Source organism: Hippopotamus amphibius, chromosome 14 (genome assembly GCF_030028045.1).
Source record: "Hippopotamus amphibius kiboko isolate mHipAmp2 chromosome 14, mHipAmp2.hap2, whole genome shotgun sequence".
NCBI lineage: Eukaryota > Metazoa > Chordata > Mammalia > Artiodactyla > Hippopotamidae > Hippopotamus > Hippopotamus amphibius.
The window spans coordinates 64543355-64555871 of record NC_080199.1 but is presented as its reverse complement, the minus strand read 5'-3'; the positions used below and the strand labels follow the sequence as shown (position 1 = coordinate 64555871).

Sequence of the window (12517 nt, the reverse complement as noted above, 5' to 3'; positions counted from 1 at the left end):
CCGATGGAAACCCCTGAACCCCCAGTGTCAAGTGGAGAGGAGCGGGGTGGCCGGCAGTGACCACGGGCCCCGCACTTTCATTCAGGGACATCTTGCTTCCTGCCCCACCTGGAGTTTCCTCTTCTGTCCTGTGCATCTGCTCCTGCAGCAGCTCCCACACCTGCTGCTGCTCCCGCAACCACCCACAACTGACAGGCGGACAGCGCCCCCCTCCCGCAGGCCTGGGCTCTGGCCAAGGGAAAAAAAGGCCCCAATCTAGAATGGAATATTTTGCATCTGCTCATGAAGGTTATTCTTTATTTTGAAGTAACGTTTTCAAGGCAAGAGACTTTCCGCAGACTCCGCAGCCTCTCGCCATCAGATGCCTCCCCGAGGCTGAGTGCTGGTGGCGCGCGCGAGGGTCTCTAAATCTTCCTCTAATGTCTGCAAGTGCGGCTGCGATCTGGGGGCTGCAGTTCTTGAGATGGAAAGCTGGCTGTCTGCCTGCTGATAACTTTCAGTGGTGCTGCTGCAGGATGCAACAGGAATACTAATCTCAGGCTACGCGCGGAGGAGGGTTTGCCTGGATTCCCGCCCACTGTGGTTTGGACTACGTTTTTTTACAAAGTAGATTTATATAGAAAGAGATGACAATATGGTTCTGTTTATGCCGTTGCGCCCTCCTTATACCCAACTGTACCATCTTTGGGAGGTCGAGCTGAAAGGGGAAGCAGGGATGTTTCCTAGGGCCGGGGGAGAGGGAGCCCTTCACCTACCGCCTCCCTCCATCTACGTTCACAGACCCACGGGAAATCCTCTCTCCTCTTTTGTGTTTGTACGTGGCCTCCAGCACTGAGAGCTCGGAGGGTCCAGGGCTGGTGCTACCCATCGGCTCATCCCCGTGGGTGTGGTTTCCCTGACTCAGTGCATCCTCCAGGCTCTGCCCAGGATTGGCTGCTCCCTCCTGTTTGTGAAGATGTGCCACTGCCCAGCTTCGTCAGGGAGATGTGGGCAGGAGCAGGGCTCCCGCGTGAGCGCTGGTGCTGCCCTCATGAAGCCTTGTGAGCTGGGGCAATGTGCTTAGCTTCCCTGAACCTCAGTTTCCTCACCTGAAAAATAGGGGTGGTATTACTTTATTCACTTTTGGACATCTGTTTGCGTGTGAACCCTATATCAGGAAGTGAGTGTGCTGGGAGCTGGAGATCGAGATGGTCGAGAGAGATACAGCCCCTCACAGTCTTGTAAGGATTAAGTGATTAACAAGCATTTTCAACAAAGCATGTGCCCCGCCCCGAGCCCACCTGGTCCACTCTGTATCGCAGTGGGGGTGGGGAGGTGTGGACGGCGTGGCTTCCGAAGTGTATGTACCTCCAGCTCCCACGCCAGCCGCCTTGTGCCTGGGTTTGGCCAGTGGTGGGTTTTAGAGGAAGATTGGGAGGAAGGGGGTGGGAGGGATGGGGAAACAGGATATTTGGCCTCCATGGCAACAGCTGAATCTCCTCTGAGGTTTCTGCTTCTGGTGGCGAGTCCTGCTCCCAGGCTCGGGTCACACCATTCGCTCCCGTTGCTCCTCCAGCCTAGGGCTGGTGGGAGCTTCCTGCTGCTGCTGGTCTCCGGGTTTCTTCGCCCGTCCCAGCTGAGTTCTCATCTTCCTTCTCCTCTGGGAAACCAATCCCTGTGTTCAATTCCCTCTGTTGAAAGAGATTTCTGTGAGACCCTGATTGACATAACACGGTCCGTGCTATGACATGGGAAGCTCAGGGCATCATAGCACGTACAGCTCTCGATCCATAGAAGCTATTACTTTTATCACTGTTATCAACATCGTTTATACTAATATTATGACCACTCCTAACCTTACATTCTCTGCTTTTCAAGTTCCCTAGTTCTCTTTAATCAGAGCTTTCCCATAGAGCAGGGAGGGCACTGGTGGGACTGGTCCTGGGTGCGTGGTTGGGTGGACATGAAACTGTGGTGGTCCCCTGGGCAGGAGGGTCTGGGTGGGGTGTGCAGCAGGTCAGCCAAGCAAGGTGAGCATGGGCAAGCTGGGCACCAGGGAAGGACAAGCTCACGTGTGAACCAGCTGCTTGGACACACTAGCTTGGTAAGGTCAGGTTTGTGGCGGATGGAGAATGCCTTCTGTCTTGTGGAGACTGACCCCATCAACAGCAACATACCAAGATAAAAACAGGCATTTCTACTCTCCAGTTCTCCCAGGCCAACGTGGAGTTCCAACTTCTTAAGAATTATTGATTTAGCTTCCTGAGTACCAGACATTCATAGTAACTGCCACCTCGTTCCTGCATGGTGATTTCTACTTCCAAGGGCACATTCACACACTGCCTCCTCTCTACTCTTCAGACTCACCCTCTGCCCTGGGTAGAGGCTTCCCGTGATGTCAACTCATGACTCCTGGGCCACCCAGCAGCTAGATGACGGTGGCTCATCTGCGGGAAGGATCCCAGCTGAGTTTTGCACAGTTTCAATAACCAGACTTATATCCCAGGTTTGAAGAGTGAGTACAGGGGGCCCCATGGCTCCCAGGTCCAGCCTGGTCATGTGTAGGTCAGCAGATCGGGGCTTTACACCTGCCTGGTTCCTTCTCCTGGTCACAGCAGACTACTGGCCTCTCCTTCTGGGTGCCTTCGGGCTTCCTAGTTTCTCTCAGAGGGAACCGGGTGATTCCCTTCACCTTTCCAGGACGCTTCATTTCGCCAGGCTCCATGGTTGGCTTGCGTATAACAGCAATTCCCTCTTCCCTGCTGCTGCCTGTTTTTAATTCTGAGACGACTTAGGTGCTTCCGGAAGCTCAAGGAGATTGTGGGATGATCAGAGTAAAATTGATTTCAGCTCGCTTGAATTTTGTTGTTCATTTGAATTTTGTTGTTTTTGTGAACCTGGATTTTGTGTGAGTGTTTGGCAGCCCTGCTGGGTGGGAGGGAGTTCTAGGGTGGTTGCGGGGAAGGCCTCAGAGTGAAAGGATTAGGTGTCTAGACTCAGTTTGCCGCCATTGGTAGAGGCTCATGGCCAACTCAGGTATGAGTCAGCGGCCTCGTGTCCACTCTGGTGGGGCGAGGGCCTTCAGAGACTTTTTAAAAGAGCATAGTCCTGTACAGACAACGCTTTTGCTCTGCCTTGAAGGCAGAGGAAGATTCAGTTTTCCCAGACTTAAGCCATATTCAAGCTGATTACAGACCTTCTGAGTCATGAAAATGTGGGATTGCTTCTGTGTTTTCATTCCCTGAGCCTTGGTCTCAGGGTGAGAAAATATGTGTTAAGATCAGTAGAAAGAAATTCTGACTGGGGTTCAACAGCTCAGTTAATGGGGAAACTGAGGCAGGGCACTGAACTCTGCTTTATCAAGGGAGTTATAGCTGCTGCTCACAGTCTTGCCGGTAGGCTCAGTTCTCGGCAGTGGGAATCTCTGCCTAGGATTGGTGGTAAGTCCCTGACGTCTGCTGGAGCTCTCGTTCACTGGACGCTGAGAACACAAGTTTCGTTTATGTCCTGGGTACTGAGAAAAAGGGCTAAACGGTCAACATGCTTTGATCATTTCTATGCATGGCTGTGTGCACCACGGAAAAGGAAAAGGGGACATTCAAGATGGCTCCTCCATTGAGGAGTTCTGAGTCTGCGGTGGGGGGGGCGGTGCTGTGTCCAGAGATGACCGTATCACAAGGCAGAAACTGACCTGCATCGTAAGCAAGGACTGAGTCACAGAGGAAGTTGTCATCTTTTAGTAATGATGTGCCTCAGATAATCTCTTAGGAGCAAAATATTGACAAAACCCCCCCAAATGATTGGTTGGAAACAATGACACATCCACGCAAAAGTATGTTTGGTGGCCATTAAAAGAAATAAGGTAGATTGATATATAAGAAAAAAATCTCTAAAACATATTGTTAAGTGAAAAACAGAGATATAGAACAATGTATACTCTGGCCCTATTTAGATGGAAAAAGGACACACACATATATAATGCTTAAAATATATAATATATAATGCCTAAAACATGTATAAATATTGTATGTACTTAAAATATTTCTGGAAGATTCACAAGAAACTGTGAACAATGGTGTACTTCTGAGGTGTGAGACTTTCCGTTTTGTACCATTCCAAATAATTTGAATTTTAAAACTATTTTTAATGGAAAAAATACATAGATCTTTTTTTTTTTTTAAGGCTTTACAGATTTTTTGGTTTTCTGGTTTAGAACATCTTTCTGCACATTGTGGATTTGTCTGATCCCAAGACAATCTGGAAATTTGTTGAAAATTTCAAGGAGGAACATACCCTCAATGTCCTGGTGAGCTTTGTGAACATAAGCAGGAGATCAGTCTCGTGCTTGTGCGTTTCTTGTCTGTGTGGATGCAGACTGGTGTGTGTGTTTGTGGATCTTTACAGCGAAACCTTAGTGAGAATCTTTTATGCGGAGGCCTGTTGGTGTCTCCAGTTTCACTTGTTGGAGTCAATCTAACCAAGTTGGTTGGATTTGTGGGGAAAGGAAGGGACCATCTAGTGGGTCTGCAGGGGGATGGGAGATTCCATTTTTTTCACAGAATGATGATTCGTATAGTGGTATTCCTGAGCTCTGCAGACTTGGGGCTTGGTGTCTTAAAATTAGAGGCTCAGGAAAATTAAAATAAAAAGCTTAGTCCAAAGGAACACCTGCTGCACACAAGCAAATCTTTTAGTAACACAGTCAGTTAACGCAGAGACAGTGGAGGACCTAGGTGGGTTGGTATCCTGTTCCCCCCATATACTCTGCTTTGCACTGAGCTGTTTTGCTACCCAAATAGTTTCTAGTGTGCTCCAGAATGTTTGGGCTAAAGTCTGATCTCACGCTTTCCAGTATTGCTGTGGAGCATTTGAAATGTAGCTAGTCCAAATTGAGATGTGCGGTCAGTATAAAAATTCGCTGATGTTGAAGACGATGGGGGGAAAAAACGTAAACTATCTCATTACCATTTTCATACTGATTACATCTTGAAATGATACTATTTTGGGTATATTAAGTTAAAATACATTATTAAAATCAATTTTACCTGTTTCTTTTTACCTCTTTAATGTGGCTGTTTTCTAGAAAACTTAAAATTATACACTCTTACTGGACAGCGCTGATCTAGACGAATTCCCAGGGCACTTTATTGTGAACTAGGTTGTCGAGCCCAGCCCAGCCCCGGTCATCGGAGGTCTCTGTCCAGTCCCGCGGCTGAGCTTGCTGCACAAATGGCATTTTCTAGAAAAGGATTTTGGAGTGAAGGGACAGTTGAGCAGAACTGTTGTCATCACATGAATGTGGGACCAGTGGTGGCGGTGGAGCTGGGGGGGTTGGTCCTTTGACCCTATTTTCCTTTATTTTGAAATGGAAACTTTGCTTTCTAGATCAATAATGCAGGTTGCATGGTCAATAAGAGAGAGCTCACAGAAGATGGACTCGAAAAAAACTTTGCTACCAATACTCTGGGTAAGTGTAAACAGTTTTCTTGTTTGTTTTCAGCAAAATAAACATAGACATGGATGACACTGTAGAACATTCAGAAATACAGTGATCAACTACTTGGGTTCTTGGTCCCTGGCGTGATTGCATTTGCTTTAAATTTATCCTTCACTGCATTATTATTTTTTCATAAAACACTCTTTTCATGTTTTTTATAATATGTGTTAGTGCCGGAAATACTTAGCATTGTTAAAGTTTTTTTTTCTAGGAAGCTCAAGGCTCATTATAGACCTGACTGTGGTGAGGAGGATAAGGTCATCTTAGGTGGAAAGTGCAAATATGAAAACTGCAGCCAAGGGAACTTCCAGCCCAGGGCTGAGGAAGGTGCAACCATGAGACCAGAAGATGGGCCAAGAAGGGCACTCACCTGGAGCTCAGGACCCCTGGGTTCCAGTTCCTGCTCTGTAATAACAGGCCGACTCATTTTGTGCCAGGCCAGTGATTCTCAAAGTAGGGTTCCTGGGCCCGCGGCATCAGCATCACTAGGGAACCGGGTAGAAATCTGCATTCTTGGGCACCACCCGCAGGCCTACTGAATCCAAAACTGAGATGGGGCTGAGAAATCTGTTTTAACAAGCCTCCCAGATGATTTTGATGTACACCAAAGTTTGAGAACCAATGTACCGGACTTCTAACCTCTTTGGATTTTCTCCTTCTTGAACCAAGGGGTCCAGAGTACGGACCTTCCTCAACTTATGATGGGGTTAGGTCCCAATCAACCCATCGTAAGTTGATCATATTGTAAACTGAAAAGGCATTTAATGCACCTAACCTGCTGAACATCCTAGCTTAGCCTAGCCTACCTTACACGTGCTCAGAACACTTACGTTAGCCTACAGTTGGGCAAAATCATCTGACACAAAACCTAGTTTATAATAAAGTATTGAATATGTCGTGTAGTAGTTTACGGCACTGAGTGAAAAACAGAACGGTTGTCTGGGCTCAGAAGGGCTGTGAGTGTGCGAGTGGTTCACTCTTGTGATCGCCTGGCTGACTGGGAGCCGTGGCTCCCTGCCCTGCATCCCGAGAGAGCATCACAGGTACCTAACCAGCCCGGGAAAAGATCAAAACCCATAACTCGAAGTACGGTTTCTGCTGAATGTGTATCGCTTTTGCACCACCGTTAAGTGGAGAAAAATCATAATTCAAACCATCGTAAATCGGGGACCATCTGTAGACTATTTCGGCGCCTTTCAACTTGGAGATGCAATGAATTTACGACTCTCCCCAGTGACTACACCCCTTCCTCACAGGAAGTGAAGCTTTTAATAAGGCATTTTAATTAATCCTAAATCACAAGATGAATGCTGAGGGTTCCTGTGGTTGTTGGGGTCGTGGAGGGTGTCCGTTAAGTAACAACCCTCTTCCCGCCCAAGAACTGAACTCTTTGAGGAGTAAGACACTGGAATAATGGATGAAAGCCCAGAATCACGGCTGTTATTGACAAGGCTGGTTGAAAGGCGTGGCTCAGGTGAGAGCCAACTGGCTTCCTTACGGCTGAAGCCCAGAGTCAGCCAGCCTCGCTTGCTTTGCTGCAGCTGGCAGGCCTCAGACGCACACCACCAGCCCCTCCCAGGAAGAGGAGGAAGGGGGAAGCAGAGCTGAGCAAGCCCAGTTTATTGCTCCCAGATTCACTGCAGTTATTATTTAAGTGCCCCCCTCCTCACAATGGAGGGAGGAAGGGGCCGAGGGAGGATGCCCACTGTTCTCTCTCCAGGAGGAAGGGAACATTGGTGGGGGGGAGAACCTGTCTCCCCAGCAGTGAGGTTGCATTTATTTCTTTTGAAACAAATTCCTGGGAGCTTGCTATGAAGTGCTGCAGGTTTAGCACAAAATATTCCCGTCGTTTGCTTTGTTCCAAATGTGGTATCCTTGCCCAGGATACCAAAAGTACGCAAATGTGGGGTCGTGCCGGGGTTTGCCTCCTAACTCTACTGGATGGCAAGGACTTCTAGGGTCCTAGCAGCTGGCCTCCCAGGTGGCTGCTGCCCAGGACCAGCTCTGTGATTTGCAGAGCCCAGTGCCAAGCAAAAATCGGCAGGGGCCTTGTATTCAAGCAGTGCAGGGCCCTGTGGGGCTGCACAGGATGAAGCCGGCTCTGCCGCTTCCCCAGCCACCCATCCACCATCTGACTAAATTCTGCTGGGTGTGCGCTGCGTGCTGGGCACTGGTGGGTGGTATGTGTGTGTATGTCATCGAACCCTCATGACCACCCTGTGATGGAGGTATTCCTGCCTGTACATTACCGATGAAAACACTAGGACTGAGAGAGCTTGTGTAACTTGCCCAAGGTCAAGTGGAGGAGGCAGAATTTGAACCCGAGTCTTTCTGCCTCCAGAGCCCATGTTCATAGCCAGGATGGGTTCTACCAGCCCCCAGCCTCCCCTCCCTCAGGACCTTCACTGCATTATCATGAAATAAGTGCTAAGAGGGCTGGGAGGGGGTGACCAGCCATGCCAGGGGGAGCAAGGCCCGGGGCTGGGGGCCGTAATCAGAGGGCCTCCTGGGGATCTGCATTGAATGAGGATGTGGGCAGATCTGATAGACTCTGAGGGGACTGCCTTTTTTTTTTTTTTGGCTCTGCCGTGCAGCTTGCGGGATCTTAGTTCCCCAACCAGGGACTGAACCTGGGCCACCGCAGTGAAAATGCAGAGTCCCAACTGCTGGACCACCAGGAAATTCCCTTTTTTAAAAATTTTATTTATTTATTTATTTATTTATTATTTGCCTTTTTGATTACACAGCTGGTTATACTGTGCTTTTGTATGGATCTGGTCTGCTTCTAAGGACCTTGATATCTCTTCATTTTCATTTCCTACTTGTGTTAGAAACATTTTATTGATCTTCCCAACCTCTCTGAGAAGCATAATAATTCTCATGCTTAATATTTATCCATCCTCTCCGGAGGGGAAGATGTAGTCCAGTATACACAGAGGCAAGTCAGTGACAGGAAGGGCAGCTTGATGTGCTTCTGCTTCACAGATGAGGAGATACAGAGAGGTTCAAATATTGTCATTCCGAAGCAGGTCCAGAGCCAGACGAACAGCCCAGACCTCTGTCTGAGTCCTAGGAAATTGCTGGCTGCCTTTCTAATATGAAACATGTTTTCATGGGCTGATTATGTAACACGGGTTAGGTTGTTTTCTATTTTCTAAGATTCAGTTTGGCCTCTAGAAATACATCCAGTCCCCAGCCAAACATCAGTAGATTCCTGATACTCTGAGGACAGGACAACACCAGTCTCTGCAGAATTTATCACCAGATCCTAAGGGTTTGCAAGGTGGAGGATTAGTGAAATACCATCAGAGCCCATGGCTCCATGTGGCTCTTTGTGAAGATATCATAGTACCTGAGTTAGATCAAGTTTGGAAATCATTCTCCCTCTCCTTTTGTTGGGGTGGAGAGCTTTTCATAGCTTACTCTCCTGGGGGACAAAAATGAACTGCATGGGGTAGGTTTGTAGGGAGACGACGCGTGGAGGTGAAGTGATCTCATGAGACAGATTCTGTTTGGTTGCTGTTCTCACCCCTATGTTCTGGGTCTTCTCAAATCATATGCATTTTGCCTGTTAGCATTCAGTGGCATTAAGAGTCCGTGAAGAGTGAAGACAGATGAGGGGCGCGGTGCTTCGCTGAGTGCTGTGCTGGCAGCCGGCCACAGTCTGAGCATCAGCCGCTTACAATTCTCACCCACACCTCAGCCCCTCTCACCCACGGGACACAAGGCGAGGACGCCGTCCACCTCCTCCAGGACAGCTGTGTCATCAGTTAATTGACTGTAATAAACAGGCCGTGGTGCCTTAGCTCTTTGGCAGGAGGTGGGGAAGTTCAGCTGAGGTCATTTTGGAAGGACACATACATATATCCGTGTGCAGTAAATGTTCCGTCACTTCACATTCTGTTATTTGGAGCTTTCTACTCATTGGCATAGCTTCACACCCAATGGTAACTGCTGTTTAAAGCAGGGACCCAGGGTCCAGAAAAACCCTACTACTAATAATGATAATAATAGTAATAATGGCATACACTTAAATGCTTTCCATGTGCCTGGGGCTCTGCTAAGTGTTTTTCTTGGATTATCTCATTCAGTCCTCATAACAACTTTACAAATTTCACAAACAAGGAAGCAGGATCAGAAGTAGTTTGAAACCAGAGTCTGGGACTCACCTTCCTAAATAAAGGACAACAAAATTATAGTTGGTGCATTTTCGCTATAGGGTTGTATCTGTCTGCTCTTGCTACATAACAAACAACTCCCAAATCTCTGAGGCATACAGTAATAAACATGTTTTTCTTGTTGACTCTTATGCAGGTCTACTGGGTGGGCTAATGTCAGCTGAGCTCAGTGGGGTATCTCTAAGTAGCAAGTTGGGTCTGCATTATGTTCCAAATTCTTGCATCCTCCTTGGACCATTAGGCTGGCCAGAGTATGTTCCAGTAGCAATAGCAGAAGCCCAAGTATGCAAGCACATTGCAAGCCACTGCTTGCTTCATATCTGCTAACTTCCAACTGACCAACACAAGTCATTTCATAGAGCCCAAAATCAAGAGTCAGGGAAACAATCTCCTCCCAGGAAAGTGGGGAAGAGGGGGTGAGTATTGTCAAACAATAATCTACGACAAGGGTCTATTTTATTACATTGTAAGTCTTTGGAAATGGGTCATCTGAGTTTGATGTGGTAATTATTAACCCCAAATATTTAATGAACAAAATATCTTGTTTGTTTAATAAACATTTATAGAACACGCTGTAAGCTGGACCCTGTGGTCAGTGACAAGGATTCAGAAATTATAGGGACTCCTGGTCCATGGGGGAAATCAGATACAATATCAGTAACCATATGGTTAAGTTCTCCTTTCATCTGTGAAGGGAGCTGGGGTCCTAACCCCAGGAAAGCAGAGAACAGTAATTCCAGGGTAGAATGTGCCTTCAGACACTGAATGTGTTTGGTGCCAGGCATCCTTATTTGTCAATAAGCCTTACCCTGAGCTTTACCTATGCACCATTTGGCTCCTAAAACCTCCTTCCAGCTCTCAAACCTTCAGGATTCCCAGAGAGATGCAGTACCTGGGAATAGTAAGCATTATAGAAATGCCAGCTAATATTGTTGTAACATCCAAATTTCTTAACCTGGAATTGAAGTCCTTTGTAACGGTACCTCCCCTACCTGTCCAAACCTTCTTCCATGATTTCCCAACATGGGTCCTCTGCCAGTCAGCCCATTATTTTTGGAAGCTGCCACCAGCAGGATACCTCCGTGCTTTTGTCCCTACGTCTTCTGTGCCTGGAATTAGCCCTTCCTGGTTCACTTTCACGTCTCCTCCGTGACTTGGCTGGGAGCACCCCTAGCCTGGAGCTTGGCCAGTGCTCCTCCTCTTGGCTCCCAGAGCATCCTCTGTGACCCTGTCTTAGCACCATAGAGGTCACCCTTTGATAGGTGGTTTCTGGCATAGGGCATGAATCACTGAGTGCAGGCACTGCCTGGCCCTTACCAGGAGCTCAGTCCGTTTTGAGCTGACCCACTGGGTGGGTAATTCAGTTCCTCCGGGTACGTGACTATATGCAAATTACTTAAACCTCCCCAAGCCTCACATTCCCATTCTGTAAAATGGAGATCCGGATAACTTTATAGGCTAGAGGTGAGGATTAAAGGATTTGTAAGTTATTTACCTAAGAGGACGTGTTCACGCAAAATCATGCACTACGCATGTTTATAGTTGCTTTATTTTTATTCATAATCAACCCAAGCTGGAAGCAGCCTAGATGACCTTCACCTGGTGAATAAACTGTGGCGCTTCCATACATCGGCATGCTATTCTGCAATAAAAAGGAACAAAATATTGATGTTTGCAGCAATGTGGCTGGATCTTAAATGCACTGGCGAAAGTCAAGCCAGACTCAAAAGGTTGCATTGTATGATTCTGTTTATGTGACATTCTGGAAAAGGCAAAGCTGTGGGGACTGAGAACAGATCAGTGGTTGCTGGCGGTTAAGGGTGGGAGGAGGGTGTGACCGCAAAAGGAGTAGGTGACTGTGGGGGAATATTTGGGGTAATGGAATGGTTGTGAATCACACCACAATCTAATGCGTAGAGTTACCCAATTGTGTGCATCTTCAAAAGCTCATAGAGCTATACACACACACACAGAATTTTACTGGATGTGAAAATATATAAGGAAAACCGAAAAGATAGGAAAGTATCATAGGTCTCAGCACGGTGAGTCTGTTTCTTGGTAAGAAGCAGACTCTTTATTATGATTGATTCGAGGTGCCCTCCTTGGTAATCCGTGCGCTCCTAGAAGGGGCACTGTCTTCTCTCCAGCTTAGATCTCGGGTCACCCTGCTCAGACCTGATAATAGTAGGTGCTCAGAAGTATCAGTTGGCGAGGAGTGAATGCAGAGGCACCTTCTGTACTGTGCTGTGCAGAGGCCGGGGAGAGTCCTTCCACTGTTCCAAGGATAGTGGAGTGCACAGAGGCTGTGGACGGAGAGACGGCAGCCTTGCTGTCCAGGGGAGCCTCTTGGGGTGAGAGAAGGTGGCCCCGTGAAGAACCCTTGACCAGATTTCAAGCTTTCTCTGAGCCCACCTGGTTCTGGGTGAAATTGGGAAGCTGGCAGTAGTCACAAAAGAAAAGGCAAACAGCCCACCTCCGTGTCTCATTGGCATTCCCATTGTTCCTCACCCCCATCGTTGTTCTAGAATTTTCTCCCCATCAACTCTCCCCTATGGAAGAAGAGAGGAAGATGGAGGAGGAGGGAGAACAGGAGAGGGCTGCTGTCCATCTACATCAGAGCGCTCCATTAGGTATCCTTCTCCCACTTTGAAGTCTGGCCCCAAGGTGCCCAAGCCCCTGTGATCTCTTCAAACGACTGAACAACTGGATGCTGGAGCGTTATCAGGGTCCCAGCAAAACCGGTACGGCTTCAGCAGCATCCCACATTCTGGACCATTCCCAGTTCCCTTCCTCACACCTCCTCTGTTCCTTCCCTCCAAATATTTGTCTTCTTTCTCTCATTCCCTTAGGCGACACTCCTTTC

General features: G+C 47.8%; 1 protein-coding gene across 6 annotated transcripts in view; it reads left to right on the top strand.

The window, feature by feature from the left end:
* DHRS12 (dehydrogenase/reductase 12) overlaps positions 1–12517 on the top strand; it is a 36440-nt gene that overhangs the window by 7518 nt on the left and 16405 nt on the right. For 5 of the 6 annotated variants that reach the window (XM_057707866.1, XM_057707869.1, XM_057707865.1 and 2 more), the window contains 2 exons: positions 4193–4285; positions 5365–5446. In XM_057707866.1, the coding sequence (XP_057563849.1) occupies positions 4193–4285; positions 5365–5446 (175 nt within the window). The remainder of the gene's footprint in view (positions 1–4192; positions 4286–5364; positions 5447–12517) is intronic. The other variant, XM_057707868.1, reaches the window with a different exon arrangement.